The following is a 22,931-nucleotide window of genomic DNA, read 5'->3' as shown; positions in this document are numbered from 1 at the left end:
CTCTGGAACCCTGCACTCTACCAATCAGCAGCTATGGAACCCTGCACTCTACCAATCAGCAGCTCTGAAACTCTGCACTCTACCAATCAGCAACTCTGGAAACCTGCACTCTACCAATCAGCAGCTCTGGAACCCTGCACTCTACCAATCAGCAGCTCTGGAACCCTGCACTCTACCAATCAGCAGCTCTGGAACCCTGCACTCTACCAATCAGCAGCTCTGGAACCCTGCACTCTACCAATCAGCAGCTCTGGAAACCTGCACTCTACCAATCAGCAGCTCTGGAACCCTGCACTCTACCAATCAGCAGCTCTGGAACCCTGCACTCTACCAATCAGCAGCTCTGGAACCCTGCACTCTACCAATCAGCAGCTCTGGAAACCTGCACTCTACCAATCAGCAGCTCTGGAACACTGCACTCTACCAATCAGCAGCTCTGGAAACCTGCACTCTACCAATCAGCAGCTCTGGAACCCTGCACTCTACCAATCAGCAGCTCTGGAAACCTGCACTCTACCAATCAGCAGCTCTGGAACCCTGCACTCTACCAATCAGCAGCTCTGGAACCCTGCACTCTACCAATCAGCAGCTCTGAAACCCTGCACTCTACCAATCAGCAGCTCTGGAACCCTGCACGCTACCAATCAGCAGCTCTGGAACCCTGCACTCTACCAATCAGCAGCCCTGAAACCCTGCACTCTACCAATCAGCAGCTCTGGAACCCTGCATTGAACCCACAACCTTGGTGTTGTTAGACCACTTCCTATCTCCACTATCTCCACTCCTCTCAGAACAGCTTGGCTCAGGGCAGTAGTGGTTTGGTTCAGCTAGGCTCAGAACAGCTTGGTTTGGTTCAGCTTGGCTCAGAACAGCTTGGTTTGGTTCAGCTTGGCTCAGAACAGCTTGGTTTGGTTCAGCTTGGCTCAGAACAGCTTGGCAAGGGGCAGTAGTGGTTTGGTTCAGCTTGGCTCAGGGCAGTAGAGGTTTGGTTCAGCTTGGCTCAGGGCAGTAGTGGTTTAGTTCAGCTTGGCTCAGGGCAGTAGTGGTTTGGTTCAGCTTGGCTAAGGGCAGTAGTGGTTTGGTTCAGCTTGGCTCAGGGCAGTAGTGGTTTGGTTCAGCTTGGCTCAGGGCAGTAGTGGTTTGGTTCAGCTTGGCTCAGGGCAGTAATGGTTTGGTTCAGCTTGGCTCAGGGAAGTAGTGGTTTGGTTCAGCTTGGCTCAGAACAGCTTGGTTTGGTTCAGCTTGGCTCAGAACAGCTTGGTTTGGTTCAGCTTGGCTCAGAACAGCTTGGCAAGGGGCAGTAGTGGTTTGGTTCAGCTTGGCTCAGGGCAGTAGAGGTTTGGTTCAGCTTGGCTCAGGGCAGTAGTGGTTTAGTTCAGCTTGGCTCAGGGCAGTAGTGGTTTGGTTCAGCTTGGCTCAGGGCAGTAGTGGTTTGGTTCAGCTTGGCTCAGGGCAGTAGTGGTTTTGTTCAGCTTGGCTCAGAACAGCATGGTTTGGTTCAGCTTGGCTCAGAACAGCTTGGCACGGGCAGTAGTGGTTTGGTTCAGCTTGGCTCAGAACAGCTTGGTTTGGCTCAGCTTGGCTCAGAACAGCTTGGTTTGGTTCAGCTTGGCTCAGGGCAGTAGTGGTTTGGTTCAGCTTGACTCAGAACAGCTTGGTTTGATTCAGCTTGGCTCAGAACAGCTTAGTTTGGTTCAGCTTGGCTCAGAACAGCTTGGTTTGGTTCAGCTTGGCTCAGGGTAGTAGAGGTTTGGTTCAGCTTGGCTCAGGGCAGTAGTGGTTTATTTCAGCTTGGCTCAGGGCAGTAGTGGTTTGGTTCAGCTTGGCTCAGGGCAGTAGTGGTTTGGTTCAGCTTGGCTCAGGGCAGTAGTGGTTTAGTTCAGCTTGGCTAAGGGCAGTAGTGGTTTAGTTCAGCTTGGCTCAGGGCAGTAGTGGTTTGGTTCAGCTTGGCTCAGGGCAGTAGTGGCTTGGTTCAGCTTGGCTCAGGGCAGTAGTGGTTTGGTTCAGCTTGGCTCAGGGCAGTAGTGGTTTGGTTCAGCTTGGCTCAGGGCAGTAGTGGTTTAGTTCAGCTTGGCTCAGGGCAGTAGTGGTTTAGTTCAGCTTGGCTCAGTGCAGTAGAGGCTTGTTTCAGCTTGGCTCAGGGCAGTAGAGGTTTGGTTCAGCTTGGCTCAGGGCAGTAGTGGTTTGGTTCAGCTTGGCTCAGGGCAGTAGTGGTTTGGTTCAGCTTGGCTCAGGGCAGTAGAGGTTTGGTTCAGCTTGGCTCAGGGCAGTAGAGGTTTGGTTCAGCTTGGCTCAGGGCAGTAGTGGTTTGGTTCAGCTTGGCTCAGAACAGTAGTGGTTTGGTTCAGCTTGGCTCAGGGCAGTAGTGGTTTGGTTCAGCTTGGCTCAGAACAGCTTGGTTTGGTTCAGCTTGGTTCAGGGCAGTAGTGGTTTGGTTCAGCTTGGCTCAGGGCAGTAGTGGTTTGGTTCAGCTTGGCTCAGAACAGCATGGTTTGGTTCAGCTTGGCTCAGAACAGCTTGGCACGGGCAGTAGTGGTTTGGTTCAGCTTGGCTCAGAACAGCTTGGTTTGGCTCAGCTTGGCTCAGAACAGCTTGGTTTGGTTCAGCTTGGCTCAGGGCAGTAGTGGTTTGGTTCAGCTTGACTCAGAATAGCTTGGTTTGATTCAGCTTGGCTCAGAACAGCTTAGTTTGGTTCAGCTTGGCTCAGAACAGCTTGGTTTGGTTCAGCTTGGCTCAGGGCAGTAGAGGTTTGGTTCAGCTTGGCTCAGGGCAGTAGTGGTTTATTTCAGCTTGGCTCAGGGCAGTAGTGGTTTGGTTCAGCTTGGCTCAGGGCAGTAGTGGTTTGGTTCAGCTTGGCTCAGGGCAGTAGTGGTTTAGTTCAGCTTGGCTAAGGGCAGTAGTGGTTTAGTTCAGCTTGGCTCAGGGCAGTAGTGGTTTGGTTCAGCTTGGCTCAGGGCAGTAGTGGCTTGGTTCAGCTTGGCTCAGGGCAGTAGTGGTTTGGTTCAGCTTGGCTCAGGGCAGTAGTGGTTTGGTTCAGCTTGGCTCAGGGCAGTAGTGGTTTAGTTCAGCTTGGCTCAGGGCAGTAGTGGTTTAGTTCAGCTTGGCTCAGTGCAGTAGAGGCTTGTTTCAGCTTGGCTCAGGGCAGTAGAGGTTTGGTTCAGCTTGGCTCAGGGCAGTAGTGGTTTGGTTCAGCTTGGCTCAGGGCAGTAGTGGTTTGGTTCAGCTTGGCTCAGGGCAGTAGAGGTTTGGTTCAGCTTGGCTCAGGGCAGTAGAGGTTTGGTTCAGCTTGGCTCAGGGCAGTAGTGGTTTGGTTCAGCTTGGCTCAGAACAGTAGTGGTTTGGTTCAGCTTGGCTCAGGGCAGTAGTGGTTTGGTTCAGCTTGGCTCAGAACAGCTTGGTTTGGTTCAGCTTGGTTCAGGGCAGTAGTGGTTTGGTTCAGCTTGGCTCAGGGCAGTAGTGGTTTGGTTCAGCTTGGCTCAGAACAGCATGGTTTGGTTCAGCTTGGCTCAGAACAGCTTGGCACGGGCAGTAGTGGTTTGGTTCAGCTTGGCTCAGAACAGCTTGGTTTGGCTCAGCTTGGCTCAGAACAGCTTGGTTTGGTTCAGCTTGGCTCAGGGCAGTAGTGGTTTGGTTCAGCTTGACTCAGAACAGCTTGGTTTGATTCAGCTTGGCTCAGAACAGCTTAGTTTGGTTCAGCTTGGCTCAGAACAGCTTGGTTTGGTTCAGCTTGGCTCAGGGCAGTAGAGGTTTGGTTCAGCTTGGCTCAGGGCAGTAGTGGTTTAGTTCAGCTTGGCTCAGGGCAGTAGTGGTTTGGTTCAGCTTGGCTCAGGGCAGTAGTGGTTTGGTTCAGCTTGGCTCAGGGCAGTAGTGGTTTAGTTCAGCTTGGCTAAGGGCAGTAGTGGTTTAGTTCAGCTTGGCTCAGGGCAGTAGTGTCTTGGTTCAGCTTGGCTCAGGGCAGTAGTGGTTTGGTTCAGCTTGGCTCAGGGCAGTAGTGGTTTGGTTCAGCTTGGCTCAGGGCAGTAGTGGTTTAGTTCAGCTTGGCTCAGGGCAGTAGTGGTTTAGTTCAGCTTGGCTCAGGGCAGTAGAGGCTTGGTTCAGCTTGGCTAAGGGCAGTAGTGGTTTAGTTCAGCTTGGCTCAGGGCAGTAGTGTCTTGGTTCAGCTTGGCTCAGGGCAGTAGTGGTTTGGTTCAGCTTGGCTCAGGGCAGTAGTGGTTTGGTTCAGCTTGGCTCAGGGCAGTAGTGGTTTAGTTCAGCTTGGCTCAGGGCAGTAGTGGTTTAGTTCAGCTTGGCTCAGGGCAGTAGAGGCTTGGTTCAGCTTGGCTCAGGGCAGTAGTGGTTTGCTTCAGCTTGGCTCAGGGCAGTAGTGGTTTAGTTCAGCTTGGCTCAGGGCAGTAGAGGCTTGGTTCAGCTTGGCTCAGGGCAGTAGTGGTTTAGTTCAGCTTGGCTCAGGGCAGTAGTGGTTTAGTTCAGCTTGGCTCAGGGCAGTAGAGGCTTGGTTCAGCTTGGCTCAGGGCAGTAGAGGTTTGGTTCAGCTTGACTCAGGGCAGTAGTGGTTTGGTTGAGCTTGGCTCAGGGCAGTAGTGGTTTGGTTCAGCTTGGCTCAGGGCAGTGGTGGTTTGGTTCAGCTTGGCTCAGGGCAGTAGTGTTCATACAGTGTTAACGTGTCCCATCCCATTGCATCCCTACCATGACAAAACAGGACAACTTCCTACCTCCAGTTCTCCACAGTCACACTCCTCTCCTTCCTCCACGTATCCGTTGCCACACTTCTGTCCCCCGTAGAGAACCTTGACCTCAGGCATGTTGAACAGACACATCCCAACGCCCTTCTCCAGACTGGCAGACAGATCCTTTATACTACAGGAGCTGAATACTGTAGGGAACGGGTACCTGGAGAGGAGAGAGAGAGAGGAGAACTACTGAATACTGTAGGGAACAGGTACCTGGAGAGGAGAGAGAGAGAGAGAGAGAGGAGAACTACTGAATACTGTTGGGAACAGGTACCTGGAGAGGAGAGAGAGAGAGGAGAACTACTGAATACTGTAGGGAACGGGTACCTGGAGAGGAGAGAGAGAGAGGAGAACTACTGAATACTGTAGGGAACAGGTACCTGGAGAGGAGAGAGAGACGGGAACTACTGAATACTGTAGGGAACAGGTACCTGGAGAGGAGAGAGAGAGAGAGGAGAACTACTGAATACTGTAGGGAACAGGTACCTGGAGAGGAGAGAGAGAGAGGAGAACTACTGAATACTGTAGGGAACAGGTACCTGGAGAGGAGAGAGAGAGAGGAGAACTACTGAATACTGTAGGGAACAGGTACCTGGAGAGGAGAGAGAGAGAGGAGAACTACTGAATACTGTAGGGAACAGGTACCTGGAGAGGAGAGAGAGAGAGGAGAACTACTGAATACTGTAGGGAACAGGTACCTGGAGAGGAGAGAGAGAGAGGAGAACTACTGAATACTGTAGGGAACGGGTACCTGGAGAGGAGAGAGAGAGAGGAGAACTACTGAATACTGTAGGGAACAGGTACCTGGAGAGGAGAGAGAGACGGGAACTACTGAATACTGTAGGGAACAGGTACCTGGAGAGGAGAGAGAGAGAGAGGAGAACTACTGAATACTGTAGGGAACAGGTACCTGGAGAGGAGAGAGAGAGAGGAGAACTACTGAATACTGTAGGGAACAGGTACCTGGAGAGGAGAGAGAGAGAGGAGAACTACTGAATACTGTAGGGAACAGGTACCTGGAGAGGAGAGAGAGAGAGGAGAACTACTGAATACTGTAGGGAACAGGTACCTGGAGAGGAGAGAGAGAGAGGAGAACTACTGAATACTGTAGGGAACAGGTACCTGGAGAGGAGAGAGAGAGAGAGAGGAGAACTACCGAATACTGTAGGGAACAGGTACCTGGAGAGGAGAGAGAGAGAGGAGAACTACTGAATACTGTAGGGAACAGGTACCTGGAGAGGAGAGAGAGACGGGAACTACTGAATACTGTAGGGAACAGGTACCTGGAGAGGAGAGAGAGAGGAGAACTACTGAATACTGTAGGGAACGGGTACCTGGAGAGGAGAGAGAGAGAGAGGAGAACTACTGAATACTGTAGGGAACAGGTACCTGGAGAGGAGAGAGAGAGAGGAGAACTACTGAATACTGTAGGGAACAGGTACCTGGAGAGGAGAGAGAGAGAGAGAGAGAGAGAGAGAGAGAGAGAGAGAGAGAGAGAGAGGAGAACTACTGAATACTGTAGGGATCAGGTACCTGGAGAGGAGAGAGAGAGAGAGGAGAACTACTGAATACTGTGTGAGTGTGTGTTTGTCCTGGGCTCTGTCTGAGAAAACCTTTCTTCCAGACCTCATACAGCTTAATGCAGCAATGCTCTGGTAATAGACTGTACTGCTGGATGGCCATGTAGTGTACGTGATGGAGGGTGTGTGTGTGAGGAGAGAGAATGTGTGTGTGTGTGTGTGTGTGTGCCTGTTGGTGTGAGTGTGTGACTGTTCATACAAAGTATAACTCTTCCCTCTCCTCTATCTCCTCTCTCCCCTCTATCGCCTCTATCCCCTCTCCTCTATCTTCTCCCTCCTACCCCTCTATCCCTTCCGCTCTATCTCCTCTATCCCCTCCCCTCTACCCCCTCCCTCTATCCCCTCTATCCCTCTATCCCTCCACCCCCTCCCTCTATCCCTCTATCCCTCTATCCCCTCTATCACCTCTACCCCCTCCCTCTATCCCCTCTATCCCTCTATCCCCTCTATCCCTCTATCTACCCCCTCCCTCTATACCCTCTATCCCCTCTATCCCCTCTATCCCTCTATCCCCTCTATCCCTCTATCTACCCCCTCCCTCTATACCCTCTATCCCCTCTATCCCCTCTATCCCTCTACCCCCTCCCCCTATCCCCTCTATCCCTCTATCCCTCTATCCCCCTATATCCCCTTTATCCCTATATCCCCTCTATCCCCTCTATCCTTCTACCCCCTCCCTCTATCCCCTCTATCTCCTCTATCCCTCTACCCCCTCCCTCTATCCCCTCTACCCCCTCCCTCTATCCCTCTATCCCTCTATCCCCTCTACCCACTCCCTCTATCCCTCTATCCCTCTATCCCCTCTATCCCTCTATCCCTCTATCCCCCTATCCCCTCTATCCCTCTATCCCTCTATCCCCTCTATCCCTCTATCCCCTCTATCCCCTCTATCCCTCTACCCCCTCCCTCTACACCCTCCCTCTATCCCTCTATCCCTCTATCCCCTCTATCCCTCTATCCCCTCTATCCCTCTATCCCTCTATCCCCTCTATCCCATTCCCAATGCATGTAGTTCAGACCTTTTTACAAATCACTGAAACAAACACAGAGACTCAACAAGGGAGAGAGACATCAACCCACAGTCACAGACTCGGTCTGTGCAGAAACTGGCCACATCAACTGAGCCACACAGTCTGTCTGAGCTGGGTGCACGTGGACTCGGGAATATGTTCCAAGCCTCAACCATAATGGTTGGAATGATCTGTGTGTGTGTGTGTGTGTGTGTGTGTGTGTGTGTGTGTGTGTGTGTGTGTGTGTGTGTGTGTGTGTGTCTGTGTGTTAGACCAACAAGCTCCTGTGACCATAACAAGGCAGCGGTGAAAACTCCCATGATTCTCTCTGAAGTCCAGCGAATGCAGGACACCGAGGTGTTTCTGTGGAGGACACGTCCCTCCTCTTCTTCTAACCCACGTGTCCAGGACGGCAGGGTGCATTATGGGATCCAGGCGAGGCGTTGCAGTTACTCTTTCATTTCTGGCCAGAGATTTTGATGAAACGTTAAAATGAAAAGACCCTTTGTTGCTTTGAGAATGATAGCAGCAAAACAAGCCTTCCCCTCCTCTCTTCTCCTCTCCTCTCTTCTCCTCTCTTCTCTTCTCCTCTCTTCTCCCCTGCATCTCTTCTCCCCTCCTCTCTTCTCCTCTCTTCTCCCCTCCTCTCTTCTCTTCTCCTCTCTTCTCTTCTCCCCTCCTCTCTTCTCCCCTGCTATCTTCTCCTCTCTTCTCATCTCTTCTCCCCTGCATCTCTTCTCCTCTCCTCTCCTCTCCTCTCCTCTCCTCTCCCCTCCTCTCCTCTCCTCTCCTCTCCTCTCCTCTCCTCTCCTTTGGGGCGTTTAAAGTAACAGATGTTCTGAGACAGAAAAATGCTTGTCATTGACCAGTAAATGAAAACGACTCACTTCGAAATGCCTTTTTGTTGTTGTTTAGGTTAATAGACATCTGATATGTCTATAAATATGTTGTTATTTAGGTTAATAGACATCTGATATGTCTATAAATATGTTGTTATTTAGGTTAATAGACATCTGATATGTCTATAAATATGTTGTTGTTTAGGTTAATAGACATCTGATCTGATCTGTAAATATGTTGTTATTTAGGTTAATAGACATCTGATATGTCTATAAATATGTTGTTATTTAGGTTAATAGACATCTGATCTGATCTGTAAATATGCAATGAGGGTATTTTGACGTGTTTTGAACTGATCTCACTCTAAAGGCTGCCTTTGATGATTCTCTTTGAGTGTGTGTGTGTGCATGTGCGTGTGCGTGTGTGTGTGTGTGTGTGTGTGTGTGTGCTGTTGCTCCTACTACCCCACGCTGTGTCTGACCACCAGCCCTGCGTTCTAACATCAATATTATAATGTGACCTGAAGGGAAGGAGGAGACAACACAGTGCAGCAGTTTACACTCTGTAGATCAAAAGATCAGAGAGACTAACTGAATACTGATACTGTAGTGGAGGAAGGTAGAGAGACTGAATACTAATACTGTAGTGATGGAAGGTAGAGAGACTGAATACTAATACTGTAGTGATGGAAGGTAGAGAGAACAGAGAGACTGAATACTAATACTGTAGTGATGGAAAGTAGAGAGACTGAATACTAATACTGTAGTGATGGAAGGTAGAGAGACTGAATACTAATACTGTAGTGATGGAAGGTAGAGAGACTGAATACTAATACTGTAGTGATGGAAGGTAGAGAGACTGAATACTAATACTGTAGTGATGGAAGGTAGAGAGACTGAATACTAATACTGTAGTGATGGAAGGTAGAGAGAACAGAGAGACTGAATACTAATACTGTAGTGATGGAAGGTAGAGAGACTGAATACTAATACTGTAGTGATGGAAGGTAGAGAGAACAGAGAGACTGAATACTAATACTGTAGTGATGGAAGGTAGAGAGACTGAATACTAATACTGTAGTGATGGAAGGTAGAGAGACTGAATACTAATACTGTAGTGATGGAAGGTAGAGAGACTGAATACTAATACTGTAGTGATGGAAGGTAGAGAGACTGAATACTAATACTGTAGTGATGGAAGGTAGAGAGACTGAATACTAATACTGTAGTGATGGAAGGTAGAGAGACTGAATACTAATACTGTAGTGATGGAAGGTAGAGAGAACAGAGAGACTGAATACTAATACTGTAGTGATGGAAGGTAGAGAGACTGAATACTAATATTGTAGTGATGGAAGGTAGAGAGAACAGAGAGACTGAATACTAATACTGTAGTGATGGAAGGTAGAGAGACTGAATACTAATACTGTAGTGATGGAAGGTAGAGAGAACAGAGAGACTGAATACTAATACTGTAGTGATGGAAGGTAGAGAGACTGAATACTAATACTGTAGTGATGGAAGGTAGAGAGACTGAATACTAATAATGTAGTGATGGAAGGTAGAGAGACTGAATACTAATACTGTAGTGATGGAAGGTAGAGAGACTGAATACTAATACTGTAGTGGAGGAAGGTAGAGAGACTGAATACTAATACTGTAGTGATGGAAGGTAGAGAGAACAGAGAGACTGAATACTAATACTGTAGTGGTGGAAGGTAGAGAGACTGAATACTAATACTGTAGTGATGGAAGGTAGAGAGAACAGAGAGACTGAATACTAATACTGTAGTGATGGAAGCTAGAGAGAACAGAGAGACTGAATACTAATACTGTAGTGATGGAAGGTAGAGAGACTGAATACTAATACTGTAGTGATGGAAGGTAGAGAGATTGAATACTAATACTGTAGTGATGGAAGGTAGAGATACTGAATACTAATACTGTAGTGATGGAAGGTAGAGAGACTGAATACTAATACTGTAGTGATGGAAGGTAGAGATACTGAATACTAATACTGTAGTGATGGAAGGTAGAGAGACTGAATACTAATACTGTAGTGATGGAAGGTAGAGAGAACAGAGAGACTGAATACTAATACTGTAGTGATGGAAGGTAGAGAGACTGAATACTAATATTGTAGTGATGGAAGGCAGAGAGAACAGAGAGACTGAATACTAATACTGTAGTGATGGAAGGTAGAGAGATTGAATACTAATACTGTAGTGATGGAAGGTAGAGAGACTGAATACTAATACTGTAGTGATGGAAGGTAGAGAGACTGAATACTAATACTGTAGTGATGGAAGGTAGAGAGAACAGAGAGACTGAATACTAATACTGTAGTGATGGAAGGTAGAGAGACTGAATACTAATACTGTAGTGATGGAAGGTAGAGAGACTGAATACTAATACTGTAGTGGAGGAAGGTAGAGAGACTGAATACTAATACTGTAGTGGAGGAAGGTAGAGAGAACAGAGAGACTGAATACTAATACTGTAGTGATGGAAGGTAGAGAGAACAGAGAGACTGAATACTAATACTGTAGTGATGGAAGGTAGAGAGACTGAATACTAATACTGTAGTGATGGAAGGTAGAGAGACTGAATACTAATACTGTAGTGGAGGAAGGTAGAGAGACTGAATACTAATACTGTAGTGATGGAAGGTAGAGAGACTGAATACTAATACTGTAGTGATGGAAGGTAGAGAGACTGAATACTAATACTGTAGTGGAGGAAGGTAGAGAGACTGAATACTAATACTGTAGTGATGGAAGGTAGAGAGACTGAATACTACTGTAGTGATGGAAGGTAGAGAGACTGAATACTAATACTGTAGTGATGGAAGGTAGAGAGACTGAATACTAATACTGTAGTGATGGAAGGTAGAGATACTGAATACTAATACTGTAGTGATGGAAGGTAGAGAGACTGAATACTAATACTGTAGTGATGGAAGGTAGAGAGACTGAATACTAATACTGTAGTGATGGAAGGTAGAGAGACTGAATACTAATACTGTAGTGATGGAAGGTAGAGAGAACAGAGAGACTGAATACTAATACTGTAGTGATGGAAGGTAGAGAGACTGAATACTAATACTGTAGTGATGGAAGGTAGAGAGACTGAATACTAATACTGTAGTGGAGGAAGGTAGAGAGAACAGAGAGACTGAATACTAATACTGTAGTGATGGAAGGTAGAGAGAACAGAGAGACTGAATACTAATACTGTAGTGATGGAAGGTAGAGAGAACAGAGAGACTGAATACTAATACTGTAGTGATGGAAGGTAGAGAGACTGAATACTAATATTGTAGTGATGGAAGGTAGAGAGAACAGAGAGACTGAATACTAATACTGTAGTGATGGAAGGTAGAGAGAACAGAGAGACTGAATACTAATACTGTAGTGATGGAAAGTAGACAGACTGAATACTAATACTGTAGTGACGGAAGGTAGAGAGACTGAATACTAATACTGTAGTGATGGAACGTAGAGAGACTGAATACTAATACTGTAGTGATGGAAGGTAGAGAGACTGAATACTAATACTGTAGTGATGGAAGGTAGAGAGACTGAATACTAATACTGTAGTGGAGGAAGGTAGAGAGACTGAATACTAATACTGTAGTGATGGAACGTAGAGAGACTGAATACTACTACTGTAGTGGAGGAAGGTAGAGAGACTGAATACTAATACTGTAGTGATGGAAGGTAGAGAGAACAGAGAGACTGAATACTAATACTGTAGTGATGGAAGGTAGAGAGACTGAATACTAATACTGTAGTGATGGAAGGTAGAGAGAACAGAGAGACTGAATACTAATACTGTAGTGATGGAAGGTAGAGAGACTGAATACTAATACTGTAGTGGAGGAAGGTAGAGAGACTGAATACTAATACTGTAGTGATGGAAGGTAGAGAGACTGAATACTAATACTGTAGTGATGGAAGGTAGAGAGAACAGAGAGACTGAATACTAATACTGTAGTGATGGAAGGCAGAGAGACTGAATACTAATACTGTAGTGATGGAAGGTAGAGAGACTGAATACTAATACTGTAGTGATGGAAGGCAGAGTGAACAGAGAGACTGAATACTAATACTGTAGTGATGGAAGGTAGAGAGAACAGAGAGACTGAATACTAATACTGTAGTGATGGACGGTATAGATACTGAATACTAATACTGTAGTGGAGGAAGGTAGAGAGACTGAATACTAATACTGTAGTGATGGAAGGTAGAGAGAACAGAGAGACTGAATACTAATACTGTAGTGATGGAAGGTAGAGAGAACAGAGAGACTGAATACTAATACTGTAGTGATGGAAGGTAGAGAGACTGAATACTAATACTGTAGTGATGGAAGGTAGAGAGACTGAATACTACTGTAGTGATGGAAGGTAGAGAGACTGAATACTAATACTGTAGTGATGGAAGGTAGAGAGAACAGAGAGACTGAATACTAATACTGTAGTGATGGAAGGTAGAGAGACTGAATACTAATACTGTAGTGATGGAAGGTATAGAGACTGAATACTACTGTAGTGATGGAAGGTAGAGAGACTGAATACTAATACTGTAGTGATGGAAGGTAGAGAGACTGAATACTAATACTGTAGTGATGGAAGGTAGAGAGAACAGAGAGACTGAATACTAATACTGTAGTGATGGAAGGTAGAGAGACTGAATACTAATACTGTAGTGATGGAAGGTAGAGAGACTTAATACTAATACTGTAGTGATGGAAGGTAGAGAGACTGAATACTACTGTAGTGATGGAAGGTAGAGAGACTGAATACTAATACTGTAGTGATGGAAGGTAGAGAGACTGAATACTAATACTGTAGTGATGGAAGGTAGAGATACTGAATACTAATACTGTAGTGATGGAAGGTAGAGAGACTGAATACTAATACTGTAGTGATGGAAGGTAGAGAGACTGAATACTAATACTGTAGTGATGGAAGGTAGAGAGACTGAATACTAATACTGTAGTGATGGAAGGTAGAGAGACTGAATACTAATACTGTAGTGATGGAAGGTAGAGAGACTGAATACTAATACTGTAGTGATGCAAGGTAGAGAGATTGAATACTAATACTGTAGTGATGGAAGGTAGAGAGATTGAATACTAATACTGTAGTGATGGAAGGTAGAGAGAACAGAGAGACTGAATACTAATACTGTAGTGATGGAAGGTAGAGAGATTGAATACTAATACTGTAGTGATGGAAGGTAGAGAGAACAGAGAGACTGAATACTAATACTGTAGTGATGGACGGTATAGATACTGAATACTAATACTGTAGTGGAGGAAGGTAGAGAGACTGAATACTAATACTGTAGTGATGGAAGGTAGAGAGAACAGAGAGACTGAATACTAATACTGTAGTGATGGAAGGTAGAGAGAACAGAGAGACTGAATACTAATACTGTAGTGATGGAAGGTAGAGAGACTGAATACTAATACTGTAGTGATGGAAGGTAGAGAGACTGAATACTACTGTAGTGATGGAAGGTAGAGAGACTGAATACTAATACTGTAGTGATGGAAGGTAGAGAGAACAGAGAGACTGAATACTAATACTGTAGTGATGGAAGGTAGAGAGACTGAATACTAATACTGTAGTGATGGAAGGTATAGAGACTGAATACTACTGTAGTGATGGAAGGTAGAGAGACTGAATACTAATACTGTAGTGATGGAAGGTAGAGAGACTGAATACTAATACTGTAGTGATGGAAGGTAGAGAGAACAGAGAGACTGAATACTAATACTGTAGTGATGGAAGGTAGAGAGACTGAATACTAATACTGTAGTGATGGAAGGTAGAGAGACTTAATACTAATACTGTAGTGATGGAAGGTAGAGAGACTGAATACTACTGTAGTGATGGAAGGTAGAGAGACTGAATACTAATACTGTAGTGATGGAAGGTAGAGAGACTGAATACTAATACTGTAGTGATGGAAGGTAGAGATACTGAATACTAATACTGTAGTGATGGAAGGTAGAGAGACTGAATACTAATACTGTAGTGATGGAAGGTAGAGAGACTGAATACTAATACTGTAGTGATGGAAGGTAGAGAGACTGAATACTAATACTGTAGTGATGGAAGGTAGAGAGACTGAATACTAATACTGTAGTGATGGAAGGTAGAGAGACTGAATACTAATACTGTAGTGATGCAAGGTAGAGAGATTGAATACTAATACTGTAGTGATGGAAGGTAGAGAGATTGAATACTAATACTGTAGTGATGGAAGGTAGAGAGAACAGAGAGACTGAATACTAATACTGTAGTGATGGAAGGTAGAGAGATTGAATACTAATACTGTAGTGATGGAAGGTAGAGAGAACAGAGAGACTGAATACTAATACTGTAGTGATGGAAGGTAGAGAGATTGAATACTAATACTGTAGTGATGGAAGGTAGAGAGAACAGAGAGACTGAATACTAATACTGTAGTGATGGAAGGTAGAGAGATTGAATACTAATACTGTAGTGATGGAAGGTAGAGAGAACAGAGAGACTGCATACTAATACTGTAGTGATGGAACGTAGAGAGACTGAATACTAATACTGTAGTGATGGAAGGTAGAGAGACTGAATACTAATACTGTAGTGGAGGAAGGTAGAGATACTGAATACTAATACTGTAGTGATGGAAGGTAGAGAGAACAGAGAGACTGAATACTAATACTGTAGTGATGGAAGGTAGAGAGAACAGAGAGACTGAATACTAATACTGTAGTGATGGAAGGTAGAGAGACTGAATACTAATACTGTAGTGATGGAAGGTAGATAGAACAGAGAGACTGAATACTAATACTGTAGTGATGGAAGGTAGATAGAACAGAGAGACTGAATACTAATACTGTAGTGATGGAAGGTAGATAGAACAGAGAGACTGAATACTAATACTGTAGTGATGGAAGGTAGAGAGACTGAATACTAATACTGTAGTGATGGAAGGTAGAGAGACTGAATACTAATAATGTAGTGATGGAAGGTAGATAGAACAGAGAGACTGAATACTAATACTGTAGTGATGGAAGGTAGAGAGACTGAATACTAATAATGTAGTGATGGAAGGTAGATAGAACAGAGAGACTGAATACTAATACTGTAGTGATGGAAGGTAGAGAGACTGAATACTAATACTGTAGTGATGGAAGGTAGAGAGACTGAATACTAATACTGTAGTGATGGAAGGTAGATAGAACAGAGAGACTGAATACTAATACTGTAGTGGAGGAAGGTAGAGAGACTGAATACTAATACTGTAGTGATGGAAGGTAGAGTGAACAGAGAGACTGAATACTAATACTGTAGTGATGGAAGGTAGAGAGACTGAATACTAATACTGTAGTGATGGAAGGTAGAGAGACTGAATACTAATACTGTAGTGATGGAAGGTAGAGAGACTGAATACTAATACTGTAGTGATGGAAGGTAGAGAGAACAGAGAGACTGAATACTAATACTGTAGTGATGGAAGGTAGAGAGAACAGAGAGACTGAATACTAATACTGTAGTGATGGAAAGTAGACAGACTGAATACTAATACTGTAGTGACGGAAGGTAGAGAGAACAGAGAGACTGAATACTAATACTGTAGTGATGGAACGTAGAGAGAACAGAGAGACTGAATACTAATACTGTAGTGATGGAAGGTAGAGAGAACAGAGAGACTGAATACTAATACTGTAGTGATGGAAGGTAGAGAGAACAGAGAGACTGAATACTAATACTGTAGTGGTGGAAGGTAGAGAGACTGAATACTAATACTGTAGTGATGGAAGGTAGAGAGAACAGAGAGACTGAATACTAATACTGTAGTGATGGAAGGTAGAGAGAACAGAGAGACTGAATACTAATAATGTAGTGATGGAAGCTAGAGAGAACAGAGAGACTGAATACTAATACTGTAGTGATGGAAGGTAGAGAGACTGAATACTAATACTGTAGTGATGGAAGGTCGAGAGACTGAATACTAATACTGTAGTGATGGAAGGTAGAGATACTGAATACTAATACTGTAGTGATGGAAGGTAGAGAGACTGAATACTAATACTGTAGTGATGGAAAGTAGAGAGACTGAATACTAATACTGTAGTGATGGAACGTAGAGAGAACAGAGAGACTGAATACTAATACTGTAGTGATGGAACGTAGAGAGAACAGAGAGACTGAATACTAATACTGTAGTGATGGAAAGTAGACAGACTGAATACTAATACTGTAGTGACGGAAGGTAGAGAGAACAGAGAGACTGAATACTAATACTGTAGTGATGGAACGTAGAGAGAACAGAGAGACTGAATACTAATACTGTAGTGATGGAAGGTAGAGAGAACAGAGAGACTGAATACTAATACTGTAGTGATGGAAGGTAGAGAGAACAGAGAGACTGAATACTAATACTGTAGTGGTGGAAGGTAGAGAGACTGAATACTAATACTGTAGTGATGGAAGGTCGAGAGACTGAATACTAATACTGTAGTGATGGAAGGTAGAGATACTGAATACTAATACTGTAGTGATGGAAGGTAGAGAGACTGAATACTAATACTGTAGTGATGGAAAGTAGAGAGACTGAATACTAATACTGTAGTGATGGAACGTAGAGAGAACAGAGAGACTGAATACTAATACTGTAGTGATGGAACGTAGAGAGAACAGAGAGACTGAATACTAATACTGTAGTGATGGAAAGTAGACAGACTGAATACTAATACTGTAGTGACGGAAGGTAGAGAGAACAGAGAGACTGAATACTAATACTGTAGTGATGGAACGTAGAGAGAACAGAGAGACTGAATACTAATACTGTAGTGATGGAAGGTAGAGAGAACAGAGAGACTGAATACTAATACTGTAGTGATGGAAGGTAGAGAGAACAGAGAGACTGAATACTAATACTGTAGTGGTGGAAGGTAGAGAGACTGAATACTAATACTGTAGTGATGGAAGGTAGAGAGAACAGAGAGACTGAATACTAATACTGTAGTGATGGAAGGTAGAGAGAACAGAGAGACTGAATACTAATAATGTAGTGATGGAAGGTAGAGAGAACAGAGAGACTGAATACTAATACTGTAGTGATGGAAGGTAGAGAGACTGAATACTAATACTGTAGTGATGGAAGGTCGAGAGACTGAATACTAATACTGTAGTGATGGAAGGTAGAGAGACTGAATACTAATACTGTAGTGATGGAAGGCAGAGAGAACAGAGAGACTGAATACTAATACTGTAGTGATGGAAGGTAGAGAGAACAGAGAGACTGAATACTAATACTGTAGTGATGGAAGGTCGAGAGACTGAATACTAATACTGTAGTGATGGAAGGTAGAGAGACTGAATACTAATACTGTAGTGATGGAAGGTAGAGAGACTGAATACTAATACTGTAGTGATGGAAGGTAGAGAGACTGAATACTAATACTGTAGTGATGGAAGGTAGAGAGACTGAATACTAATACTGTAGTGATGGAAGGTAGAGAGACTGAATACTAATACTGTTGTGATGTAAATGAATACCCCCCTGAACTGGACAAAAATGAATGGCAACATATTGGCATTGGACAAACCATATACACGATGTCCAATACCACCCAATGTGGCGTTGATTCATGCAAAGTGTATTGCAAATGCCATATGGCAATTGCCAGTTGTAACACTTCAAAAATCCAACAGGGCGAGTGCGCTCCACCTTGGTTTTTCATATTGGGAATGTAACACAAGTCAACATCCAAAAGCAAAATTTTGAAAAAGTGAATTTTTTTTCAAAAACGTATCACCCCCAAAAAAAGTGCTTTCTGGACCATTTCCGAAATTCTTTCGAGTTTTTTGTCAATTACACATTTATAAGAACTGTATCAACATACCTTAGTCGTATTTTATTATCATAATTTTTATTTATTTTTTTACTTGTGCATAAGGAACATGATTTGTCCATTTGCAATATGATTTCATAGGAAGTCAAAATTCAAAGTCAAAAGTCAATTTTTTTGGGGCCAAAATTTACTGAACTGATGAACTCGGGATGGCCGGGGAGTGATAGTTGTTCATTTCCATCACTCGTTGTGTTGATTTCATCATGTCCATTTGGTGATGTTTTTTTCACCATTGAATCATATTGCAAATGCACGTGCATTTGCAATATGTTTCAATGGGCATTTACCATCTCAAATTTGGCATGCTATAAAAATCCTGCAGGAATGTGAAATTGACTGGCCCGATGAACTCAGGATGGCTGGGCAGTGATTCTGGTTCATCTCAATTGCTCGTTAGGGTTGATTTCATCATGTCCATTTGGTGATGTTTTTTCACTATAGAATCATATTGCAAATGCACGTGCATTGTTGTGCAACTGGTAACCCAAAAATAAAAATATTGTGATTTCATTATGTCCATTTGTTTATGTTTCCTTACTTTTTCAAAGTCACTGTGCATTTGCAATATGTTTTAATGGGCAGGTACCATCACAAATTTGTCATGCTATAAAAATCCTGCAGGAATGTGAAATTGACTGGCCCGATGAACTCGGGATGGCTTTGCAGTGATTCTGGTTCATCTCAATCGTTCGTTAGGGTAGATTTCAGAATGTCACTTTTGGTGATGGTACCTCACTGTTTAAACATTGCAAATGGACAAGAGTCAAGTGGACAAGAGTCCATCAGTCAATTAGATATCATTCTGACACCAAACTGATACAAACTGACACCAAACCCACTTTTTCCAACTCGTTTAGTAGCCAACTATTACTGAGGCGACCCCGAATTCCAAGTTTCGGCTCGATAGGTCATTTGGTGTCCGAGAAAAACCCTAATTGGTGCTGAAAATCCACTGTTTTCCATGACTTGCTACGGGGTCCTTGAATGAGCTATCGGACAGAAACGTTGGGGTCTGTCTATATGGGCCGAGACGTTCGCAATGCACCTAGTCTTGCGACTCTGGGACATTTCTAAATGTCGTCATTTTCGTGATGCAAAAATGAATTGAAGGTATTGCAAATGTACGAGGCTGTTTCTCGGTCCGAGAACCTTCTAGAACCACCTAACTCACCACGCACTATCGACATGAGGTCTAGAACAGGATTCTAAAGTTTCGGACCTCTAGGTCTGACGGTTCTTTTTTAGCTCAAACAAACCTAACTATTGCAGCCACTGTCTGTCTTTACGCACCCCAATACGTCCCTCCTTCCAAGTTGTGTTTTAGTGTGATTTATTTTTCCTTTGAATTTTTTGGGGAAAAATGACTGATTTACAGTTCATGGGGGTTGCCTAATCACACATATGAAGTTTTGGAAAGATCAGACTTTTTTAACCCTTCGAAACAGCCCCTGAGACACCAATTATTCCGGTTGGCACAGGAAGCTATAAATCAACACATATCCTCAGTGGGGTATGCTCTTACAGAATCCTGAGTTTTAAGTCCTCACGTTAAGAACTGACTGATTTACACAGGGTTGAATGCACTATGTCTATCAAACTGCAGGCAGGGTATGGGTAAACACTTTTAGGGTGGTTTTAACCACTTCCGGTTGGTCCAGGAAGCTTAGAATCAACACAGGTAGACCTCATAGTGGCCTGATGGACTGGTACCGAAGACAGGTTAATACGGCATTCATAACCCATATAGGCTTCAGGTTGAATTTAGGAGTGCAGGCAATGTATTCCTATGGGGAGAGAAGTCAATGCAAACTGTTTGATGTAAACACCTTCTTTAAACTATTAAGGGTTAATGCCACACGGTCAAGGTTAGGCTTGCACGCATCGGGAGGACCTTAGGAACATTCCTGTGGTGGAATTTTTCTTCTCACACTAATGGTTCTCTCACTCTCACCCAAAATCAAATGACGTTGTGGGGCAGGCTTCATTTTGGGCCTACTAATCTAATGGTCGCTGCGCCTAGACCGAGCGAGCTACGGTCAAGCGGGATATCTCGTTGAACTCGGCACGGCCTAGGGATTATGGTAATGCCATTTCCTGCTCTCTGTGTCTTTAAGCATCGCACTTTATCACTCCATCCTTCCTGTGTGTGTGTGAGGGAGCTTTTCTTTGACATCTGTTGGGAGAAATGACTGATTTACAGTTCAGAAGGGTTACTTAGTCACACATATGAAGTTTTGGAGAGATGTGACTTTTTTAACCCTTCAAAACAGACAGTGTGACCCAATTAAAGGCACTTCCGGTTGGCACAGGAAGCTGTAGGTAAACACATGTCTTGACTGAGGTAGCCTCTTACAGAATCCTGAGTTTTAAGTCTTTACGTTAAGAATTGACTGATCTACACAGGGTTGAATGCACTATGTCTATCAAACTGCAGGCAGGGTATGGGTATACACTTTTAGGGTGATTTTAACCACTTCCGGTTGCTTCAGGAAGCTTAGATTCGACACAGGTAGACCTCATAGTGGTCTGATGGACTGTCATAGAAGACAGGTTCATAAGGCATTCATAACCCACATAGGCTTCAGGTTGAATTTAGAGGTGCAGGCAATGTATTCCTATGGGGAGAGAAGTCAAAGCAAGCTGTTTCAAGTAAACACCTTCTTTTTCTGTGAAGGGTTAATGCCACACGGTCAAGGTTAGGCTTGCACGGATCAGGAGGACCTCAGGAACGTACCTGAGGTCGAATTGTGCTTCTCACCCTAACGGTTCTCTCACTGCCACCCAAAATCAAATGACATTGTGGGGCAGGCTTCATTTTGGGCCTTCTTTTTTTCAAGTTCGCTGCACTCAGAACGAGCTACGGTCAAGCGGGGCGTCTCGTTGAACTCGGCACAGTCTGGAGACTATGGTGATGCCATTTTTTGTGTTGATTTCAGAATGCCATTTTGTTGATGGTCCCTCTCCGTTTAAACATATTGCAAATGCACAAAAGTCAACTAGCAAGTCAGTGTCCATCAGTCAATTAGATGTCATTATGACACCAAACTGATATCAATTGACACCAAACCCACTTTTTCCTACTCATTTAGTAGCCAACTATCACATATGTCAGAGCAGGCCCATAATTCACAGCGCCTCTAGTTGAAAACATAATAAAAAGGTAAAACACATAGTTACGTTCTAGCTGCGGGTCCAGTTCGGACATTATGTGAAGGCCTATGTGAGGCGACCCCGAATCCCGAGTTTCGGCTCGATAGGTCATTTGGTGTCCGAGCAAAACCCTAATTGGTGCTGAAAATCCACTTTTTTCCATGCCTTGCTACGGGGTCCTTGAACGAGCTATCGGACAGAAACGTTGGGGTCTGTCTCTATGGGCCGAGCCGGTTTCAATGCACCTAGCCTTGCGTCTCAGAGACTTTTCTAAATGTCGTCATTTTCGTGATGCAAAAATGAATTGAAGGTATTGCAAATGTACGAGGCTGTTTCTCGGTCCCAGAACCTTCTAGAACCACCTAAGTCACCACGCACTATCGACATGAGGTCTAGAACAGGATTCTAAAGTTTCGGACCTCTAGGTCTGACGGTTCTTTTTTAGCTCAAACAAACCTAACTATTGCAGCCACTGTCTGTCTTTACGCACCCCAATACGTCCCTCCTTCCAAGTTGTGTTTTAGTGTGATTTATTTTTCCTTTGAATTTTTTGGGGAAAAATGACTGATTTACAGTTCATGGGGGTTGCCTAATCACACATATGAAGTTTTGGAAAGATCAGACTTTTTTAACCCTTCGAAACAGCCCCTGAGACACCAATTATTCCGGTTGGCACAGGAAGCTATAAATCAACACATATCCTCAGTGGGGTATGCTCTTACAGAATCCTGAGTTTTAAGTCCTCACGTTAAGAACTGACTGATTTACACAGGGTTGAATGCACTATGTCTATCAAACTGCAGGCAGGGTATGGGTAAACACTTTTAGGGTGGTTTTAACCACTTCCGGTTGGTCCAGGAAGCTTAGAATCAACACAGGTAGACCTCATAGTGGCCTGATGGACTGGTACCGAAGACAGGTTAATACGGCATTCATAACCCATATAGGCTTCAGGTTGAATTTAGGAGTGCAGGCAATGTATTCCTATGGGGAGAGAAGTCAATGCAAACTGTTTGATGTAAACACCTTCTTTAAACTATTAAGGGTTAATGCCACACGGTCAAGGTTAGGCTTGCACGCATCGGGAGGACCTTAGGAACATTCCTGTGGTGGAATTTTTCTTCTCACACTAATGGTTCTCTCACTCTCACCCAAAATCAAATGACGTTGTGGGGCAGGCTTCATTTTGGGCCTACTAATCTAATGGTCGCTGCGCCTAGACCGAGCGAGCTACGGTCAAGCGGGATATCTCGTTGAACTCGGCACGGCCTAGGGATTATGGTAATGCCATTTCCTGCTCTCTGTGTCTTTAAGCATCGCACTTTATCACTCCATCCTTCCTGTGTGTGTGTGAGGGAGCTTTTCTTTGACATCTGTTGGGAGAAATGACTGATTTACAGTTCAGAAGGGTTACTTAGTCACACATATGAAGTTTTGGAGAGATGTGACTTTTTTAACCCTTCAAAACAGACAGTGTGACCCAATTAAAGGCACTTCCGGTTGGCACAGGAAGCTATAGGTAAACACATGTCTTGACTGAGGTAGCCTCTTACAGAATCCTGAGTTTTAAGTCTTTACGTTAAGAATTGACTGATCTACACAGGGTTGAATGCACTATGTCTATCAAACTGCAGGCAGGGTATGGGTATACACTTTTAGGGTGATTTTAACCACTTCCGGTTGCTTCAGGAAGCTTAGATTCGACAC

General features: G+C 44.1%; 1 protein-coding gene across 1 annotated transcript in view; it reads right to left on the bottom strand.

The window, feature by feature from the left end:
• Positions 1–22,931, bottom strand: part of LOC110510837 (disintegrin and metalloproteinase domain-containing protein 12) — a 245,135-nt gene that overhangs the window by 67,637 nt on the left and 154,567 nt on the right. The window contains exon 12 of the mRNA XM_036960839.1: positions 4,713–4,890. Coding sequence (XP_036816734.1) covers positions 4,713–4,890 — 178 coding nt within the window. The remainder of the gene's footprint in view (positions 1–4,712; positions 4,891–22,931) is intronic.

This window comes from Oncorhynchus mykiss, chromosome 23 (genome assembly GCF_013265735.2).
Source record: "Oncorhynchus mykiss isolate Arlee chromosome 23, USDA_OmykA_1.1, whole genome shotgun sequence".
NCBI classification, from domain to species: Eukaryota; Metazoa; Chordata; class Actinopteri; order Salmoniformes; family Salmonidae; genus Oncorhynchus; species Oncorhynchus mykiss.
Note: the sequence above shows the minus strand (reverse complement) of the source record. Positions and strands in the feature narration are given on the sequence as shown.